The sequence below is a fragment of the Pleurodeles waltl genome, chromosome 9, assembly GCF_031143425.1.
Source record: "Pleurodeles waltl isolate 20211129_DDA chromosome 9, aPleWal1.hap1.20221129, whole genome shotgun sequence".
NCBI classification, from domain to species: domain Eukaryota; kingdom Metazoa; phylum Chordata; class Amphibia; order Caudata; family Salamandridae; genus Pleurodeles; species Pleurodeles waltl.
In genome coordinates this window covers 1,122,875,198-1,122,896,341 of record NC_090448.1, presented here as the reverse complement: position 1 = coordinate 1,122,896,341, position 21,144 = coordinate 1,122,875,198, and the positions used below count along the sequence as shown (strand labels likewise).

Genomic DNA, 21,144 nt, shown 5'->3' with positions numbered 1-21,144 from the left:
CATTTAGCCACAGACACATGCACTACTAGTCACAAAGCACAAACAAATCAAACAGAAAAGCAGACAGTTAAAAACTAGATCACAAACTCGTAGTAGAAGTTGACTAAATCCTAGAAGTCTTACCCCTGCTAGGCATCAAAAGGCGTTTCTTCATGCTGCCTAAAAATGCAGAAGAGAAATAAAAACATCACAATCTGCACATCTATCATCAACCTCGTAAGTGTAATGATTCTACCTAGCCAGTGGATACTAGAAATAGGACATCAATTTGACAATTAAAAAATGAATTAATTGTGAATGAGTGTGAATTAATAAGCAGAATTAAGGTTAAATGATAAAGATTGACTAGTGGGCCCTATGTATGGCAATTAACTGTTCCTAAATCTAAATTAGCATTTGTGTGAATACATACACACACATACACAAGCACCAATGTGTTTGTCAATGGATGTGCTAGGAGACATGGGATATAGATTGTAACTTAAGTCATTTCAAATAACAAATGCATTTTAAGCTGACTAATACCAAACAATCCCTGTGTTATGACGAACTAATGAACAAGAATTGGCAACCAAAGAGATTTGGCTTTTGAAAGGCACTGTCAACAGAACAGGGCAGGAGATTTCACGCTTTTTTACACACACTGGACAGGTACAGCAAGGGCAGTTATGGCAATCAAAATATCCTCAAACATGCTCAACAGGTACAGCACAGGCAGAAGGCACAAAAGAACGAGTTACTTACCTTCGGTAACGACTTTTCTGGTGGATACATTAGCTACCTGTGGATTCCTCACCTCATGAATACTCCCATGGCGCCAGCATTCAACGGAAATCTTCTTCCTAGTCTCTGCACGTCGATGAGGACGTCACTCTAGCCCACGCGACGCCGTCTGACGTCATACAGGCAATAAGAGGTCCTCGCCGACGTGCCGACGTCAGTACCAACATTTTTTACGTGCATGAGAACAACCCAATGCAATGAAAGAGCATGGCAACATCCCATAACCTTGTAAAATACACAATATTGCAATGAATAGCTGTAAATTTAATATAACTCTTTTTTTTTTTTTTTAAATGAACAAATAAATGCAAATCATTTATATACACAAAGATATATACATATATATATATACAGATAAATATACACAAGTATCCATATATACAACATCTATTGCAACCTTGAAGACCAAGAGGAGCGCACTCAAGGATTACTTGGTAAAACCAGAAAGGCAACGGGGAGGCGGGTGGGACCGTGAGGAATCCGCAGGTAGCTAATGTATCCACCAGAAAAGTTGTTACCGAAGGTAAGTAACTCGTTCTTCTGATGGATACAACTACCTGTGGATTCCTCACCTCATGAATAGAGTCCCAAAGCAGTACCACGCCCGGTGGCGGGTGCCTAAATGGTCAAACCAAGAAATCCTGCAGCACTGACCGTGCAAAATGGCCGTCCCTTCTGACCTCAGAGTCCAAACAGTAATGTTTCGCAAAAGTGTGAAGGGACGACCAAGTTGCGGACTTGCAGATGTCGACCACAGGAACACCTCTGGCCAAGGCCGAAGTGGCCGACTTAGCTCTGGTGGAATGAGCTCTAATGCCCTCAGGAGGATCCTTCTTTGCCAAAGAGTAACAGATTTTAATGCAAAGAACAACCCACCTGGAGAGTGTTCTCTTGTGGACTGCCTTTCCTCTCCTCTTGCCCACGTACCCGATGAACAGCTGATCCTCCAGCCTGAAATCCTTTGTTCTATCAATAAAGAAGCTCAACGTCCTCTTTGGGTCCAGACGGTGCAGTCTTTCTTCCTCTTTAGAAGGATGAGGCGGAGGATAGAACGTGGACAAAGTAATTGTCTGAGCCAAATGGAATGGTGAAACAACCTTCGGGAGGAAAGCAGCCTTGGTCCTCAACACCACCTTATCCCCATAAAAAGTTGTATAAGGGGGCTTTACCGATAAGGCCTGCAACTCACTCACTCTCCTTGCAGATGTTATAGCTACCAGGAAAACTTTTTTTATAACCAAATACCTTAAGGGGCAAGAATGCATAGGCTCAAAAGGGGACCCCATAAGGAAAGTCAGGACCAAGGACAAATCCCATTGCGGCATAACGAATGGTTTTGGAGGATATTTATTTAGAAGACCTTTCAAGAATCTGATAACAATAGGGGATTTAAATAACGATGGTTGGTCTGGAAGACAAATGAAGGCTGACAAGGCCGACAAATAACCCTTAATGGTAGCCACTGCACAACCTTTCTGCGCTAGAGACAGAGCAAAAGACAAAACGTCAGATTGATGAGCATGTAAGGGATCAATCTGCCTCTCTCCACACCACGCAACAAATTTAGACCACCTATTAGCGTAGATAGATTTAGTGGAGTGTCGCCTGGCCGCTAATATAACACCCACTACATCAGGCGGGAGAGAGAAGGAACTCAGGTTGCCCCGTTCAATCTCCAGGCATGTAGGTGCAGACTCTGGAGGTTGGGGTGTAAAACCTGCCCCTGCGACTGCGAGAGGTGGTCTGCCCTGAAAGGGAGACGTAGCGGAGGGCACATTGAGAGTTGGAGAAGGTCGGAGTACCACACCCTCCTTGGCCAATCCGGAGCTATTAAGATGACTTGTGCCTGGTCTTGGCGAATCTTCCTCAATACTCGAGGAATCAAGGGTATGGGAGGAAACGCGTAAAGCAACTGGCCGCACCAGGTTATTTGAAACGCTCCCTGCATCGGATACTGGAGGCTGCAGAATAACGGACAATGCGCGTTCTCCAGAGTGGCAAACAGATCTACCCGAGGAAACCCCCACCCTTGGAAGATCAAACGGGCTTGATCTGGATGGAGACGCCACTCGTGGTCTGCCGAGAATTGGCGACTGAGACTGTCCGCACGTACATTCAAGACCCCGGCCAGATGATTTGCTACCAAGCAAATCTGATGGTCCTTTGCCCAGGACCATAGTCGAAGAGCTTCTCTGCAGAGAAGGTACGACCCTACTCCTCCCTGTTTGTTTATGTACCACATCGCAGTAGTATTGTCCGTCAGGACCTGTACCGACTGACCACGAAGGGAAGGGAGGAAGGCCTTGAGAGCCAGACGTAAAGCCCGTAACTCTAACAGATTGATATGAAACATCTGTTCCTCTGGAGACCAAAGGCCTTTGATCTCCAGATCCCCCAGATGAGCTCCCTACCCTAGAGTGGAAGCATCCGTTATGACCGTGGCCACTGGTGGCGACTGCGTGAACTGCTTTCCTTGTGAAAGATTGTTGCTCGCAATCCACCACTTCAAGTCCACAGCAGCATCTCTGGAGATCTTGACAGCACCTTCTAGATCTCCTTTGTGTTGAGACCACTGCCTTCGGAGGCACCACAGAAGAGCCCTCATGTCCCAGCGAGCATGCGTGACCAACAGAATGCAGGAGGCAAACAGACCGAGCAGACGAAGGACCTTGAGGACTGGAACTACCGCTCCACTTCGAAACATTGGAACCAATTCCTGAATATCTTGAATCCGCTGAGGCGGAGGAAAGGCTCGACTCAATGTTGTATCCAGTACTGCCCCTATGAACAGGAGGCGCTGAGAGGGCTCCAGGTGAGATTTGGGCTCGTTCACCGAAAAGCCCAGGTCGAACAACAACTGAGTCGTTGACTGCAGATGATGCAACACAAGCTCCGGAGACTTGGCTTTGATCAACCAGTCGTCCAAGTAAGGGAATACTGCTATCCCCTTCCTTCTGAGCTCTGCCGCAACCACCGACATCACCTTCGTGAAGACTCGAGGTGCTGAAGTAAGACCAAACGGAAGGACCGCAAACTGATAGTGCTGCGATCCTACCACAAACCGGAGATACTTCCTGTGTGACTTGAGTATCGGGATATGAAAGTAAGCATCCTGCAAGTCGACAGACACCATCCAATCTTCCTTGTTCAACGCCAAAAGCACCTGAGCTAGGGTCAGCATCTTGAACTTTTCCTGTTTGAGGAACCAATTCAAGATCCTCAGATCCAGGATTGGTCTCAACCGACTATCCTTCTTGGGAATCAGGAAATACCTTGAGTAACAACCTCGACCCCTTTCCTGCTCTGGGACCAACTCCACCGCACCCTTTGAAAGGAGGACTGGTACCTCCTGTTCTAGCAACAAGAGGTGTTCTTCTGAACAATAAGATGGGCGAGGCGGGATGGGGGGCGGGAACTCCCGAAAGGGAAGGGTGTAGCCTTTTCCCACAATACTGAGAACCCAAGTGTCCGTTGTAATAGTCTTCCACTTGCGGAGAAAATGCCGTAATCTTCCCCCTACAGGAGAGGAGTGAGTGGGAAATGGTGGAAGCCTAAGGCTGCTTTCCCTGCTGCACCCCTCCAGAGGACGAGGAAGAGGCAGAGTGCTGCTGAGAGGCTCCTCTGGTGCGGGCCCTACCTCTCCCTCTAAAAGATCTATAGGGATGGGAAGAGGCAGGTTGCTGGAATCTCCCCCGAAAGGAAGAGGAGGAAGAGCCACGCCCAAATCCACGAAACCTCCTGAAAAATCTGGAAGAGGCAGAGGAAGAAGGAGCTTGGAGCCCTAACGATTTGGCTGTGGCCCTGCTCTCCCTAAATCGCTCCAAGGCCGAATCTGCCTTGGCCCCAAACAGTTTGTCCCCATCAAACGGGAGGTCCAAAAGGGTTGACTGCACATCCGCAGAAAACCCCGAATTACAGAGCCAGGCCTGTCTCCTTGCCACCACAGCGGTGCCCATCGCCCTAGCCACTGAGTCGGTCGTGTCCAGCCCAGACTGAATAATCTGGGTCGCGCCAGCCTGGGCGTCCGAAACAACATCCAAAAGACCCTGGGGAAGCTCCGTAAATGATGACGAAATGTCATCCATAAGAGCATGGATGTATCTCCCCAGAATGCAAGTTGCGTTGGTGGCCTTCAACGCCAGACTGCAGGATGAAAAAAAATTCTTGGACTGCGCATCCAGCTTTTTCGAGTCCCTGTCTCCAGGCACCGTCGGGAAAGATCCAGGCGCTGATTTTGATGAACAGGAGGCTTGCACCACCAAGCTCTCCGGTGTAGGGTGTCAAGAAAGAAAGCCAGGGTCAGATGGCGCAGCTCGATACCTCCTGGCCACAGCCCTATGAACCGCTGAGGAAGATACTGGCCTCTTCCACACCTCTAGCACTGGATCAAGCAAAGCCTCATTAAACGGCAAGAGAGGCTCCGCTGCAGCAGAGGCCGGATGTAGCACCTCCGTTAGAAGATTCTGCTTCGCCTCTGCCACCGGCAAAGGCAGGTCCAGAAAGTTAGCTGCCTTCCGTACTACAGCGTGAAAGGAAGCCGCCGCCTCCTCCGTATATTCCCCTGGAGACGAAAGATCCCACTCAGGGGAAGTGTCCAGCCCACTGGCTGTATCCAGACCATCACCAGAGTCCTCCAGTTCTCCTTCCTCCAGGACTCGTTGGCACTCCTGCTCTTCCAATAGATGAAGAGCCCGTCTCCTCGAATGTAGCCTCTGCTTGATACGCGGAGTCGACATGGCCTCCGCCGAAGATCGCGCCGATCCCCAGAAGCAACCGACGCCGCGTCCGGCGCCACAGGCAACTTCGACGCCGATGAAAGAGCAGGACGAAGAGAACTTGGAGCAGATTGACCCACCGGAGTCACAGGACGAAATCCCAACGTCGACGGGATGGAAATCTCCGGGGCCAATCCCTCTGAAGCCACCGGAGCGGCCACCGGCGCCGACACCGAGCCCACGTTCCCAAAAGGGAGAAAGGGCATAAAGGGTGCCGGCCGTAGAGGCGCAGGATCACCCAATGAAAAGGCCAAAGGACCAGCCGGAGCACCCCCTGGAGCCATCTGTTGGAAGATGGTATACATCGCATTTAGGAATGCGGTACTATCGGCTCCAGGAGTGGGAAAAGCCAGATACTGGGGTTCCTGTATCGAAGGCGACCCCGACGCCGGCCTCGACGTCTGCGACGCCGGAGACAACACAAGAGGCTGCATCACCTCAATCACCGACGCCTGCCCAGGTGAAGTCGGTGACGCCGGAGAGGGCAACGGCGTCGACGGATGCGGCGTGACCGTGGGACTGACCTCCCAAGTCCTCCGGCGCCGATCCGAAGGCGACCTGGAACGAGTCTCCTTGCTTGAACGGCGCCGTGAATCTCTACGGCACCGGGAGTCTCGATGACGCCGATGCCTTGGCGAAGAAGACTTCTTGTGATGCTTTTCTTTCTTCGACTTCGCCATAAACAACTTAGCCTCACGTTCCTTGAGGGCCTTCGGATTCATGTGCTGGCATGAATCGCAAGTTGAGACGTCGTGGTCGGAGCTCAAACACCAAAGGCAGTCGGAGTGAGGATCTGTAACTGACATCTTGCCCCCACACTCTCGACAAGGCTTGAAACCCGACTTTCTCTGCGACATTATTACTGCAGAAAAGGACTACGCAGCAAAAATACACTGTAACCACAAAAGTAACAGTTGCTCCCTCGAAGATAACCGTTTCGAATGCACGGAAAAAAGGGAACGGACGTCGGCACGTCGTCGAGGACCTCTTATTGCCTGTATGACGTCAGACGGCGTCGCGTGGGCTAGAGTGGCGTCCTCGTCGACGTGCAGAGACTAGGAAGATTTCCGTCGAATGCTGGCGCCATGGGAGTATTCATGAGGTGAGGAATCCACAGGTAGTTGTATCCATCAGAAACAACAACGTATGCACCAGAATAACGAAATAGTTACTTACCAGTAGTAGTTTTGCAGCCTAAAGAGTTTTCTGGATTCACATGCAGTGCATTATTCCGCTGTTATTCTGCCATCCGGTGGCTGGCTCCGGCATAGTGTGTGTTTTTCTTTTTATTTTTTGTTGTGGGCATAGTCAACCACCATTTGGAGGTAAATCAGTCCCCTGTGTGACGTCAGACAGTGCCCCGGATGTTCCTGTGCGTAGTAGCCATCTTTGTTTTGTCTCGTAGCTTTGCTTTTTACTTATGGTCCATTCATTGTATGTTTCCCTTTCCTAGCTGTTTGTCTTGTTTCCCATTTCAAAGGGAGGTGGGTGGGTCACAGGTGAAACCAGAAAACTCTTTAGGCTGCAAAACTACTACTACTACTGGTAAATAACCATTTTATTTTGCAGCATGAATCTTTTTCCCCACTTGAGCTTTCTTGTTCGTCTGTCTATACACACAGTACTGTGTTGTAAATATGTGGGGAGAGGCCCATGTCACTGCTGTGCAGACTGCGTCTATGGACAAGTTTGCTAGGAACGCTAGCATTATGCCCTTCTCTGTTGTTGAGTTAGCTTTTGGGTGTGAAGGAAGTGTCTTCCCTGCCGTTGAGTAGCAGATTTGCATTGTTTCCACAATCCATTGTGCAATTGTTCCTTTTGTAACTGGAGAACTCTTGGCTATTTTTGGGTAGGAGACGAACAATTGGTTTCCTCTGCGAAACTGTTTAGTTTCTTGCAAGTAGTGTATTAGGGCTCTCCTTATGTCAAAGGTTTGGTGGGCAGTTTCCATTTGAGTGTGTAGATCGTTGAGGAATACTGGCAATTGAATGCTTACGTTGACAAAGTTTCTCACTACTTTGGGTAAGAACTGACAGTTTGTTCTGCGAACCACCTTGTATTAGTGTATTTGTATGTATAGTTCCTGTATAGTTAACGCTTGAAGTTCGCTCAATCTGATAACAATCAAAACAAGGCTATTTTAAGTGCAATACATCTGTGGTCTGCCTTGTGAATAAGCTCAAAGGGCCTTGGCATCAATTGTGCTAGTACTATGTTTAGGCTCCACATAGGTGCTGGTGCCTTTCTGGGGGGTGCAATTCTTTTTGAACCCTCTAAGAACCTCTTCACAACTGGCAAGGTGAAGAATCGTTTACATGATGTGCCCCTGGTATATGCCACCATTGCTGCCAAATGCACCTTAAGTGAGGAATAGTTTATTTCGCTCCCCAGCAGATGCGCAAGTGTTTCCACTATCTTGCTTTTGTGCACCAGTGGAGACACCTTCTCCATTTTGCTGCATAGCATTGTCTTGTGATATATTTCCGTGCCTTCCATAGTTCTAAGCGCTAGATATAGGTGTCTGAGCTCCTAGTTTGAGTGTTGCTGACTCCGGATGATATACCTTCCCCCATTGTAAGGCGGTCCCGTTCCTCCGTGATCATTTGTCCTTTAGGCATTTCGAGTAGGTTTGAATACCAAGTGTTTCTGGCCCATTATGGGGCTCTTATGATGAGATTTGTCCCCTGCTGTCTGGCTTTCTCCAGTACCTTGGGAATTAGGGGAAATCGGTGGAAAGGCGTAAGCAAATCTCCCTGACCAGTTTAGTGACAGGGCATTCCTTCTGACTGGTGATGTTGAAACCTGGAGGCGAAGTGTTAGCATTTTGTTTGTTCTTTGCTGTTGTGAACAGATCGACTTTTGGCATGCCCCAGGCTAAGAAGATTTTCTCCAGTATTTCCTGTTTTAGGTCCCACTAGTGTGAGCTGTTTTCTTGCAAAGTTTGTACGGTGCGGTTTTCTTGCTAAGTTTGTACGTTGCTGTTTTTTTCTTTCCCTGGTAGATGGATTGTCTAAGTTGATCTTCCTGCAGATCGCCCCATTGCCATATTTCCTGGGCTAGTTTGCCCAGGGTGAATGACTTGTTTCTCCCTATTTGTTCAGGTAAAACATCGCTGCTGTATTTTCTGTTTGTATCAGTACGGTCTTTCCTACTGTGTGCATGAAAGGCCTTCAGAGCTAGGGACACTGTTTTCATCTCCAGAAGACTTGTGTTTTATCGCATCTGTGTCATTCCATTGACCTCATATCTTCAAGCTGCCCGTGTGCACTTTCCACCCCTTGTGGGATCCATTTGTTGTGATGGTCACAGTTGGAGTTGGTGTTGGTGTTTTGAATGTACTTCCCAATATTTTGTTCTTTGATCTCCACCTTTGTACCTCTTTCTGTATGTAAGGAAATGCCTTCTTGGCATGGTTACCCCCTGACTTTTTGCCTTTGCTGATGCTATGTTTTGATTTGAAAGTGTGCTGAGGCCTGCTAACCAGCCCCCAGCACCAGTGTTCTTTCCCTAACCTGTACTTTTGTTTACACAATTGGCACACCCTGGCATCCAGGTAAGTCCCTTGTAACTGGTACCCCTGGCACCAAGGGCCCTGATGCCAGGGAAGGTCTCCAAGGGCTGCAGCATATCTTATGCAATCCTGGGGACCCCTCACTCAGCACAGACACACTGCTTGCCAGCTTGTGTGTACTGGTGAGGACAAAACGAGTAAGTCGACATGGCACTCCCCTCAGGGTGCCATGCCAACCTCACACTGCCTATGCAGTATAGATAAGTCACCCCTCTAGCAGGCCTTACAGCCCTAAGGCAGGGTGCACTATACCATAGGTGAGGGCAACAGTGCATGAGCACTGTGCCCCTACAGTGTCTAAGCCAAACCTTAGACATTGTAAGTGCAGGGTAGCCATAAGAGTATATGGTCTGGGAGTCTGTCAAACACTAACTCCACAGCACCATAATGGCTACACTGAAAACTGGGAAGTTTGGTATCAAACTTCTCAGCACAATAAATGCACACTGATGCCAGTGTACATTTTATTGTAACATACACCCCAGAGGGCACCTTAGAGGTGCCCCCTGAAACCTTAACCAACTACCCGTGTAGGCTGACTGGTTTTAGCAGCCTGCCACACTCGAGACATGTTGCTGGCCACATGGGGAGAGTGCCTTTGTCACTCTGTGGCTAGTAACAAATCCTGCACTGGGTGGAGATGCTTATCACCTCCCCCTTGCAGGAACTGTAACACCTGGCGGTGAGCCTCAAAGGCTCACCCCCTTTGTTACAGCACCACAGGGCATTCCAGCTAGTGGAGTTGCCCGCCCCCTCCGGCCGCGGCCCCACTTTTGGCGGCAAGGCCGGAGGAGATAATGAGAAAAACAAGGAGGAGTCACTGGCCAGTCAGGACAGCCCCTAAGGCAACCTGAGCTGAAGTGACTCTGACTTTTAGGAATCCTCCATCTTTCAGATGGAGGATCCCCCCAATAGGGATAGGAATGTGACCCCCTCCCCTTGGGAGGAGGCACAAAGAGGGTGTAGCCACCCTCAGTGCTAGTAGCCATTGGCTACTGCCCTCCCTGACCTAAACACACCCCTAAATTCTGTATTTAGGGGCTCCCCAGAACCTAGGAACTCCGATTCCTGCCACCTAAGCAGAAGAGGACTGCTGAGCTGAAAAACCCTGCAGAGAAGACGGAGACACCAACTGCTTTGGCCCCAGCTCTACCCGCCTGTCCCCCCCCCCCTTCTGAAGAAACTGCTCCAGCAACGCTTTCCCCAGGACCAGCGACCTCTGAATCCTCAGAGGACTGCCCTGCTCTAGAAGGACCAAGAAACTCCCGAGAACAGCGGCCCTGTTCACCAAAGACTGCAACTTTGTTTCCAAAGGAGCAACTTAAAGACAACTGCGTTTCCCGCCAGAAGCGTGAGACTTGCAACTCTGCACCCAACGCCCCCGGCTCGACTTGTGGAGAACAAACACTTCAGGGAGGACTCCCCGGCGACTACGAGACCGTGAGTAGACAGTTGCCCCCCCTGAGTCCCCACAGCGACACCTGCAGAGGGAATCCCGAGGCTCCCCCTGACCGCGACTGCCTGCTCCTCCGATCCCGACGCCTGGTAAAGACTCTGCACCCGCAGCCCCCAGGACCTGAAAGATCCGAACTCCAGTGCAGGAGTGACCCCCAGGAGGCCCTCTCCCTTACCCAGGAGGTGGCTACCCCGAGGAGCCCCCCCCCTTGCCTGCATCGCTGAAGAGACCCCTTGGTCTCCCATTGAAACCTATTGAAAACCAGACGTGTGTTTGCACGCTGCACCCGGCCGCCCCCGCGCTGCTGAGGGTGTACTTTCTGTGCTGACTTGTGTCCCCCCCGGTGCCCTACAAAACCCCCCTGGTCTGCCCTTCGAAGACGCGGGTACTTACCTGCTGGCAGACTGGAACCGGGGCACCCCCTTCTCCATTGAAGCCTATGCGTTTTGGGCACCACTTTGACCTCTGCACCTGACCGGCCCTGAGCTGCTGGTGTGGTAACTTTGGGGTTGCTCTGAACCCCCAACGGTGGGCTACCTTGGACCCAAACTTGAACCCCGTAGGTGGTTTACTTACCTACAAAAAAATAACAAATACTTACCTCCCCCAGGAACTGTTGAAAATTGCACTGTCTAGTTTTAAAATAGCTATATGTGATTTATTTGAAAAGTATATATGCTATTGTGATCATTCAAAGTTCCTAAAGTACTTACCTGCAATACCTTTCATTTGAAGTATTACATGTAAACTTTGAACCTGTGGTTCTTAAAATAAACTAAGAAAATATATTTTTCTATACAAAAACCTATTGGCCTGGAATTGTCTCCGAGTGTGTGTTCCTCATTTATTGCCTGTGTGTGTACAACAAATGCTTAACACTACTCCTTTGATAAGCCTACTGCTCGACCACACTACCACAAAATAGAGCATTAGAATTCTCTCTTTTTGCCACTATCTTACCTCTAAGGGGAACCCTTGGACTCTGTGCATACTATTCCTTACTTTGAAATAGTGCATACAGAGCCAACTTCCTACACTGTATATTTGCTGTTACAACCACTAGATCCTCCCAACTCACGGTGGCACAATCATTGCTGTAATGGGTGCATCTGTAGTCTTGCATGTGTTGTAAGTGGAATGCATTATGCAATCATGCCCACTAGCTTCAAGACTGTCCTCACTGTCAGACTGCCCCCTCTGGTATAGGTGAGCTTGCTCCACTACCGCCTCTACCCTCTTAAGTCTGGCATGCCAGTGCTGTCATGAGTTCAGTCTTTCCCCAAGGAAAGCCTTTTGTTCCAGTTGTAAAGACAACTTCTTGCAGTTTATGGAAAAAACCTAGGCGTTTTAAATTTGTGATCACTCTTTTACTGTCCCTTTGGCATTTCTGTGTTGTTGTTGCCTTTACCAGCCAGTCGACTAGGTGTGGATGTACGTGTATATCCTTTCTTCTCAGAAAGGCTGAAACTGCTGAAAGGCATTTTGTAAAGACCCTTTGTGATGTCTATATGCTGAATGGTCAAACTATGAACTGATAATTGCCTTTCTAGAGTACGAACCAGCAGTACCTTTTATTTGTTTGATTCATGGGTAAGTGCAGAAAGGCATCCCGTAGACCTATTGTTCCCATACAGTCCCCTCTTTGTAGGAGTGGGATTAATTCTTGTAGTGTTGTCATTTTGAAAAGCTGTGTGCGGATGAACTTGTTTATGACCCCAAGATCCTTAGGGTGAGGTCTTGTTTTGGAACCAAGAAGTATGGTGCGTAGTTCCCTTTGTTTAGTCCTTTGACTGGTACCCTTTCTACTGCTTGCTTTTGATGGAGTTTGTTGACCTCTTTCCTGAGTTGTATAAGCTCCAACTTTTGATAGCTTTTTAGTTCTGGTGAAATTGGTGGTGATATTCTGGTCAGTTCTATATAGTAACTGTGACATATCACGTTTCAAACCCAATTGTCTATGGTGATTTCTGCCCAATGTTGTGGGTAATTTTCTGTTCTGCCTCCCACAGGTGTTTTGTGGGGGTCTGATCCTATTGTTAAGTCACTTATTGATGGCTCCTCAACCTCTGGGGGTTTGTCCTCTAACCCTTCCTTTTGTCCGAAAGGGCAGTCTAGCAGGGTGTTCCCACGGATGGTGAGCACTTTGTTGTGAGCTGGTCTGAGCTTGCTGCTGTTGCTGACCTGATGGGAAGGATTCCCTGCCTGTAGGTCTTCCACGTGCGCTTCCACCCCCTCCTGACTGCACCTCTGTATTGCACGTCTACTATCGCCATAGCCACTTCATTGTCCTTTCTAATCTGTTGTAAGGACTCATCCACCGCCTGGCCAAATAGTGCCTCCCCTGTAAAATGTTTGTTGATAATAGAAGCTTGAACCTCATGTTTGAACCCTGATATTCTCAGACAGGCGTATCTCCTTAACATTGTGCCTGGACACATGTGCCTGCTGGCAGTGCCTGCTGCGTCAAAGTCCGACTTCAGAAATGTACTGGCAATGTTCTTGCTTTCTTGAATTATTGCCCTGGCTCTCTTCTTGTATTCCTCAGGGAGTTTCTTTCTTGAGTGCCTCAATTTTGTCCCATTGGTAGTGACCATACTTGTTCAGGAGGGCAATGGAATTAACAATTCGCCATTGCGCTGCAGCCTCTCTCTCCATCTTTATCCTCACTAAGTCAAGTTGCTTGCTCTCCCTTTCTGTGTTGCTTCTCTTCCTGGCAGTTGTGACAATGATGGAATCTGGTGTGTTCCCCTAGATGTATTTAGGATCTTTTGTTGAAGGTGTATACATTTTCTCTACTTGGGGGTAACTGCTTTACCTGTGGGAGGTTTCCCAAAGGCCTATTTGCCCTAATCCAATAAACTGGCAGCACTGAAAGGTATAGGCTCCCCTTACAGGCTGGCATCAAAGTCTCTTGGAGAAAACAGGAATCTCATTTTCCCTTCCTCCAGTAGGATTCTCCACCCCCTTGTGCAGCTTTTTCACTGAAGTTTTTTCCTCTGAGACTTTTGGCGGTTTCTTTACCTTTTCAGACTTTTTCATCGTCTTTCGCTGCCTTCTTATCCACGTGCTTTATTTCAGAGTCTCCCTCAAGGATCTTGACGTCCGATTGTAGGAAGTTGGCTCTGTATGCACTATTTCAAAGTAAGGAATAGTATGCACAGAGTCCAAGGGTTCCCCTTAGAGGTAAGATAGTGGCAAAAAGAGATAATACTAATGCTCTATTTTGTGGTAGTGTGGTCGAGCAGTAGGCTTATCAAAGGAGTAGTGTTAAGCATTTGTTGTACATACACACAGGCAATAAATGAGGAACACACACTCAGAGACAAATCCAGCCAATAGGTTTTGTTATAGAAAAATATCTTTTCTTAGTTTATTTTAAGAACCACAGGTTCAAATTTTACATGTAATATCTCATTTGAAAGGTATTGCAGGTAAGTACTTTAGGAACTTTGAATCATTTCATTAGCATGTATACTTTTCACATAAAACACAATAAGCTGTTTTAAAAGTGGACACAGTGCAATTTTCACAGTTCCTGGGGGAGGTAAAGTAATGTTAGTTTTAACAGGTAAGTAAGTCACTTACAGGTTTCAGTTTTTGGTCCAAGGTAGCCCACCGTTGGGGGTTCAGAGCAACCCCAAAGTTACCACACCAGCAGCTCAGGGCCGGTCAGGTGCAGAGGTCAAAGAGGTGCCCAAAACGCATAGGCTTCAATGGAGAGAAGGGGGTGCCCCGGTTCCAGTCTGCCAGCAGGTAAGTACCCGCGTCTTCGGAGGGCAGACCAGGGGGGTTTTGTAGGGCACCGGGGGGGGACACAGGTCAGCACAAAAAGTACACCCTCAGCAGCGCGGGGCGGCCGGGTGCAGTGTGCAAACACGCGTCGGGTTTGTAATGGTTTTCAAAGAGAGATCAAGGGATCTCTTCAGCGTTGCAGGCAGGCAGGCAGGCAAGGGGGGGGCTCCTCAGGGTAGCCACCACCTGGGCAAGGGAGAGGGCCTCCTGGGGGTCACTCCTGCACAGGAGTTCCGTTTCTTTAGGTGCTGGGGGCTGCGGGTGCAGTCTTTTCCAGCCGTCGGGAAATGGAGTTCAGGCAGTCGCGGTCAGGGGGAGCCTCGGGATTCCCTCTGCAGGCGTCGCTGTGGGGGCTCAGGGGGGACAACTTTGGTTACTCACAGTAGTAGAGTCGCCGGAGGGTCCTCCCTGAAGCGTTGTTTCTCCACCAGTCGAGTCGGGGTCGCCGGGTGCAGTGTTGCAAGTCTCACGCTTCTTGCGGGGAGTTGCAGGGGTCTTTAAATCTGCTCCTTGAAACAAAGTTGCAGTTCTTGTGGAGCAGTGCCGCTGTCCTCGGGAGTTTGTCTTTCTTGAAGCAGGGCAGTCCTCAGAGGATTCAGAGGTCGCTGGTCCCTTGGAAAGCGTCGCTGGAGCAGGTTTCTTTTGGAAGGCAGGAGACAGGCCGGTAGGACTAGGGCCAAAGCAGTTGTTGTCTTCTGTTCTTCCTCTGCAGGGGTTTTTCAGCTCAGCAGTCTTCTTCTTCAGGTAAGTTGCAGGAATCTAAATTCTTAGGTTCAGGGGAGCCCTTAAATACTAAATTTAAGGGCGTGTTTAGGTCTGGGGGGTTAGTAGCCAATGGCTACTAGCCCTGAGGGTGGGTACACCCTCTTTGTGCCTCCTCCCAAGGGGAGGGGGTCACATCCCTAATCCTATTGGGGGAATCCTCCATCTCCAAGATGGAGGATTTCTAAAAGTTAGAGTCACCTGAGCTCAGGACACCTTAGGGGCTGTCCTGACTGGCCAGTGACGACTCCTTGTTGTTTTCTTTGTTTCCTCCGGCCTTGCCGCCAAAAGTGGGGGCCGTGGCCGGAGGGGGCGGGCAACTCCACTAGCTGGAGTGTCCTGCGGTGCTGTGACAAAGGGGTGAGCCTTTGAGGCTCACCGCCAGGTGTTACAGCTCCTGCCTGGGGGAGGTGTTAGCATCTCCACCCAGTGCAGGCTTTGTTACTGGCCTCAGAGTGACAAAGGCACTCTCCCCATGGGGCCAGCAACATGTCTCTAGTGTGGCAGGCTGCTGGAATCAGTCAGCCTACACAGATAGTCGGTTAAGGTTTCAGGGGGCACCTCTAAGGTGCCCTCTGGGGTGTAGTTTACAATAAAATGTACACTGGCATCAGTGTGCATTTATTGTGCTGAGAAGTTTGATACCAAACTTCCCAGTTTTCAGTGTAGCCATTATGGTGCTGTGGAGTTCGTGTAAAACAGACTCCCAGACCATATACTCTTATGGCTACCCTGCACTTACAATGTCTAAGGTATTGCTTAGACACTGTAGGGGCACAGTGCTCATGCACTGGTGCCCTCACCTATGGTATAGTGCACCCTGCCTTAGGGCTGTAAGGCCTACTAGAGGGGTGACTTATCTATATCTGCATAGGCAGTGAGAGGCTGGCATGGCACCCTGAGGGGAGTGCCATGTCGACTTACTCGTTTTGTTCTCACCAGCACACACAAGCTGGCAAGCAGTGTGTCTGTGCTGAGTGAGGGGTCTCCAGGGTGGCATAAGACATGCTGCAGCCCTTAGAGACCTTCCTTGGCATCAGGGCCCTTGGTACCAGGGGTACCACTTACAAGGGACTTATCTGGATGCCAGGGTGTGCCAATTGGGGAATCAAAAGTACAAGTTAGGGAAAGAACACTGGTGCTGGGGCCTGGTTAGCAGGCCTCAGCACACTTTCAATTCAAAACATAGCATCAGCAAAGGCAAAAAGTCAGGGGGTAACCATGCCAAGGAGGCATTTCCTTACACCGATCCTCCATGAGCTGTCTCTGATTTCTCAACGTTTTCATCATAGTCGCTAGATAGTCCCAGATCTTTAAGCAAGATCTGTGGCTTCTGGCTGCTGGTCATGGTCTTATAATGCTCCAGCCTCTGTTTTTGACGTAACTTGAGGATCTTTGGTACTAACAGTGCAGGCCTCGTCCCAGTGGTTTTTAGGCAGACTGAGGTTGCAGATTTATGGGGATCTCGCTGTGCGAATTTGTGGTGGCAGAGGGGAGAGTGAAGGGTCCCCTTCCCTCATGTTTTTTTCCTTCGCCCAGTTCAACAATTGCGTTTTTCTGTAAATGTTTTCAGATTTCTCCAAAAGCTTTTCCTTTGCTTCCAGACCCAACGGTAGAAAAAAGAACCTGAAGATGGCTACCACACACAAACATCCGGAACGCCGTCTGCCGACACATAGGGGCAGATGAAAGAAGGAAAGAAGGAAAGAAGGAAAGAAAGAAAGAAGGGGAAAGAAGGGGAAAAAAGAAAGAAAGAGAAAGAAAAGAGAAAGAAAAGAGAAAGAAAAGAGAAAGAAAAGAGAAAGAAAAGAGAAAGAAAAGAGAAAGAAAAGAGAGAAAGAAAAGAGAGAAAGAAAAGAGAGAGAAAAGAGAAAGAAAGAAAAGAGAAAGAAAGAAAAGAGAAAGAAAGAGAAAGAAAGAAAAGAGAGTATTCCAGACCCAGCCACTAGATGGCAGAATAATTCACAGCATTTGAATCCAGAAAAGGATTCATGCTGCGAAAGTAATGTTCTTAAGCCCCATTTAAATTCATTTTCCATTCCTGCGAGCTAAAGGAAAGAGGATGGGGGGGGGGAAGAGATGGCGGGTGTACAAAACGCAATGAATATTTCAAACCAGTAAAATGCCCACCATCCATGCCATTGTGCTGGTCATAACTTCTTTTGCCCAGAATAGTTGGAGATCCACTGTTAATCACAGAGGCAGACTTGGCAGGAGTAAGGTTGTTCATATTACTGGGAAGGCTCTTCGCAGGGTCTGGCTTTGGAGGACAGGGGTGCGTCTCTGTTGGGAATTTAAAAAAAAACCATTACAAACCAATAAAGACTTTAACTGAGAGTACACAGGATATATTATTTGACCAGCTAATGCTAGTAAATACCAGCTGATTAAACCTATGGGGATAGGAAACTGAAATCAAAGATCTACCAGTAACCTGAATGCATCATCAGATTCCATTGCCCACTTGGCTCCTATAGGAAGCTGGCTATGCAGTGTACCAATGTAAGGGGCTAATATGCAGATAGTCCAGGGCGACCCTTTTTGTTGTCTGACAGGGGTTAAAATAACTCTAAAAGCTCTCTTTTATGGTAGTGTGGGTGAGCACTTAGACTTATCAGAGGACAGTGTTAAGCATTTATTACACACACAGAGCTATTAAACGAGAGACACACTCCAAGAAATCCAACACCAATTTATAAAAATAACACATACGCTTATATAAATTTAAACACCAAGATCTCCAGAAACGAGGGAGTACTTTGAGATATCAAGTCTTACAGTTTTGAAAAGTTGACCATGCACTTTTTGGGTGTGGTAATGTCATGCTATGGGGTAAAAACATGTACTGCATTCGGGCACTTAACAGCGACTTACGGCACTGCTTTCCAGGACTTAAGGAGAGTTTGGGGCAAGGTCCAAGGCCATACCAACATATTATCTCAGGAGGCTTTGGGGCATCCAGTTGCAGAGGTGTGTTAAGGCGTCAGGTATCCCATTCACTTCAATGGGTAATAGTACGAACGCACAGAGGTTGGAAGCGGAGACTGAGGGCCAGTCCGGGTGAACCCACAGAGGGTCTCAGTTCTCGAGATGTTTGGGGATGTAGGGACACCTTTGGTCCTCTCCTCCTCAGGTAGGGATGGCCAAGTGCAGAGGTATCCTGAGGCATCTGGTTTCTGTCACTGGGGCACCCGCCATAGAGAGGGCCTGCAGGTGGTGACAGAGTCCAGTCTTGACAAACCCAAGGATGGGCTCAGCTCCAGAGGCTCTCAGGACTCTGTGGGCATTGTCGACTCCCTTGGACTTGGCTGTGGGGCTTGGGTGCAGAGATGCTTTAAGGCGTCAGGTCGTAGTGATCAGAGAATGGCTCTGGGTCTTGGTGACCTGGTGAAGAGGGAAAACAGGGCAGTGGGACAACTCTCCTGAATGGCCTTGTGGATCCTGACGTCCCTCAACAGTAGGTCTACTTTGGTACTGATGAAGTCCGGTTTGGACCACCAACAAGCCTAAGTTGCTGCAAGAGGTCCAGTACCCCAGGTATGGGTGCAGGGAGCATTTGGGAGAAAGTAAGGGTCTTGCGACTGCTGACCTCCTGGGCTCCAAACAGACTTCTCCTGGCTCGTTGATCCCTCAGAGGGCCCAAAGGCCAACAGAGCAGAGTCCAGGACCTTGCAAACGGTGCCTGCCAATGCAGGAAAGCAGCTCCTCTGCTCCAAGGGAGATCTTTTCCAGATGTTGAGGTGGTGGGCAGACCTCCAAGGGTTTTGGGAAGGGTGTTCAGCTCCTGGTTAAGTTGGCCCAGTTTTTTAAAAGTACAAGCAGCTTGCAGGGTTTTGTGCCAGTCTTTGGTGCAGATCTTCAGTTCTCGCTCTCTTCGATCCGTTTTCCGTCTTCCTCGGTTCGCAGTAGTCAAGTCTTGACGTGGTCTGGATCTCAGACGATCTGCTTTACTGGTGTTTGGGGGTCCCCTAAATACTAAATTTAGAGGTGTTAAGGTGAGTGAAGGGTAGTAGCCAATGGGCTACTTACCCTCAGGGTCACTACACCCTCTAGATGACCACGCCATGTGGGGAGTGGGCATCCTCCTGTCCCAGAATTCCTAATTCCACCACACACAAGATGGTGGAAATTCTAACTTTGTTTGCGCTTCAGGCCGCTCCCCTCTAGGGGTGGGTTCAGCCTGCTAGTGGAACACGCCTCCTGACTAACTTACCGCCTGTCTTGGTGCTAGATGGGCCTCAGGGCAGGTGTTTGCCTCTCCCCAGCATGGAGGAGGCTGAGGGTTGCATACCAAAGGCGGCAGAGTATTTTAAAGTCCAAGGCCTTGGTATGCAGATCTGTTAGCCATCCTGCTGAAGAAGGTGATAACACCCCCTTCCAGAGCAGGCATTGTTTCTGACCTTGGAGAGCAGGGGTTCTCACCTCCAGACAGTCAGAAACGTGGCTGTGGTGGCAGGCTGGTCAAAACCAGTCAGTTTGCACACCAGAGGAGTAGTAGGTTTGAGGGACACCTCTAGGGTGCCCTCTGGGTGCATGTCATCATAAATCCAACAGTGGCAGCAGTATGAATTTATTAAGAAAGTGTTTGGCACTAAAGACCACTATTTTCCATGCAGCAATCATGTAGATGGGTCATTCGTGCTGACCAGTGTCCAGTACATGCTTTAGGATGGCTGCCCAGTAACTTGCAATGTCTAGGTATAGAGCTAGACATCACAGGGGCATATCTGCCCACACAGACATGCCCTCACATGTATTATGATGCTCCCTGCCTTACGGCTCTTAAGGCCTACTGTAGGGGTGACTTACATATAAAATATGCTGTGACTTTGGCATGGGTGTGCCATGTAGTGTTTTCACTCACTGTCTGCTCCTTGACACAGTGTGGGATGGCAGGATCAGTGCAATCTGTGTGTGGGTCCCTTAGAGTGGCATAAGTTATGTTGCAGCCCTTAAGGACCCTCTTTAGCACCCATGCCATAGGTACCAGTGGTATCATCTACTAGTGACTTACCAAGGTGCTACGGTCCTTTGCCAATTGTAAATAATTAGACATACCTTGCTTTAAGGAAGGAGCACTGGCACTGAGGTTTGATGAGCAGGCATCAGTACACTGTCACTCAACAATCTGAATCTACTAGTTCTAAAATGGAGTAAAAAGTGTGTGGGGGGGGGGAGGAGGCATCTGCAAAGAAACCCAGTTTCCGACAGCTCTTTCTTAATTTACCATCAGTTTTACATATTCTGAAATAAGGAGTCAGGTTTGCTAACAGGGGCAGGCATAGGCTGTTCCAAATGGAAGGAGTACTCACATTTTTGTCTAGATGCACTATTTACAACAATTAATGCATTTTAATAATTCCAAAGAGGCCTAGACTGTTTTACGGTCAGGACCAGTTCAGTCAAACATCTGTTGCTTTATGCAAAACCTCAAATCCCTTTTCACATTCACACCATTTAACATGTTATGGGGTTCTAAATCATGGATCCAGTAATTTGAAATAATTGTGTACTGAAGAACAGATTGGCACAGTTGTCACATTTGGAGGCATAACTATTGGCTCCCGATTGTGAGGTTGCACACATGAGCTCACCATCCAAAGAGAGGCTCGTGTATTGACTGTCACCTGCAGCTGTGTGGGTCAAGGGAAAAAAACTGCCTAGTAACAAGTTGTTTATGGGCTGGATAATTGGAACGACACCTGTGAAGCTCCACTCCATTTGGCCTTTTGGTCTGTCACCTACAGGTAAGACACTTTACATTTTGCAGCGTGAGTCTTTTCTGGATTCACATGCTGTGCCTTGATTTTAAAGCGGTTTTACTCTTTGAGGCTGGGATGAAGAAGTGTACTGATATGCAAACAGATGTTGTAGCACCTTTTGACCTACTTGTGCTTCCTTGTTCATTTGTATATCAATACAATAATGTCTTGTGAACGTATGTGCTGATGACCATGTTGCTGCCATGCAGATTCCCTGTAGCCGAGTATTTGCTAAAACGGCAA

At 48.6% G+C, this 21,144-nt stretch overlaps 1 protein-coding gene across 5 annotated transcripts in view; it reads right to left on the bottom strand.

Moving 5' to 3' along the window:
- Positions 1–21,144, bottom strand: part of MTA1 (metastasis associated 1) — a 555,902-nt gene that overhangs the window by 135,321 nt on the left and 399,437 nt on the right. For all 5 annotated transcript variants that reach the window (XM_069208854.1, XM_069208851.1, XM_069208852.1 and 2 more), the window contains exons 16-17: positions 17,270–17,422; positions 124–159 (exon numbers count right to left, since the gene is read on the bottom strand). In XM_069208854.1, coding sequence (XP_069064955.1) covers positions 124–159; positions 17,270–17,422 — 189 coding nt within the window. The remainder of the gene's footprint in view (positions 1–123; positions 160–17,269; positions 17,423–21,144) is intronic.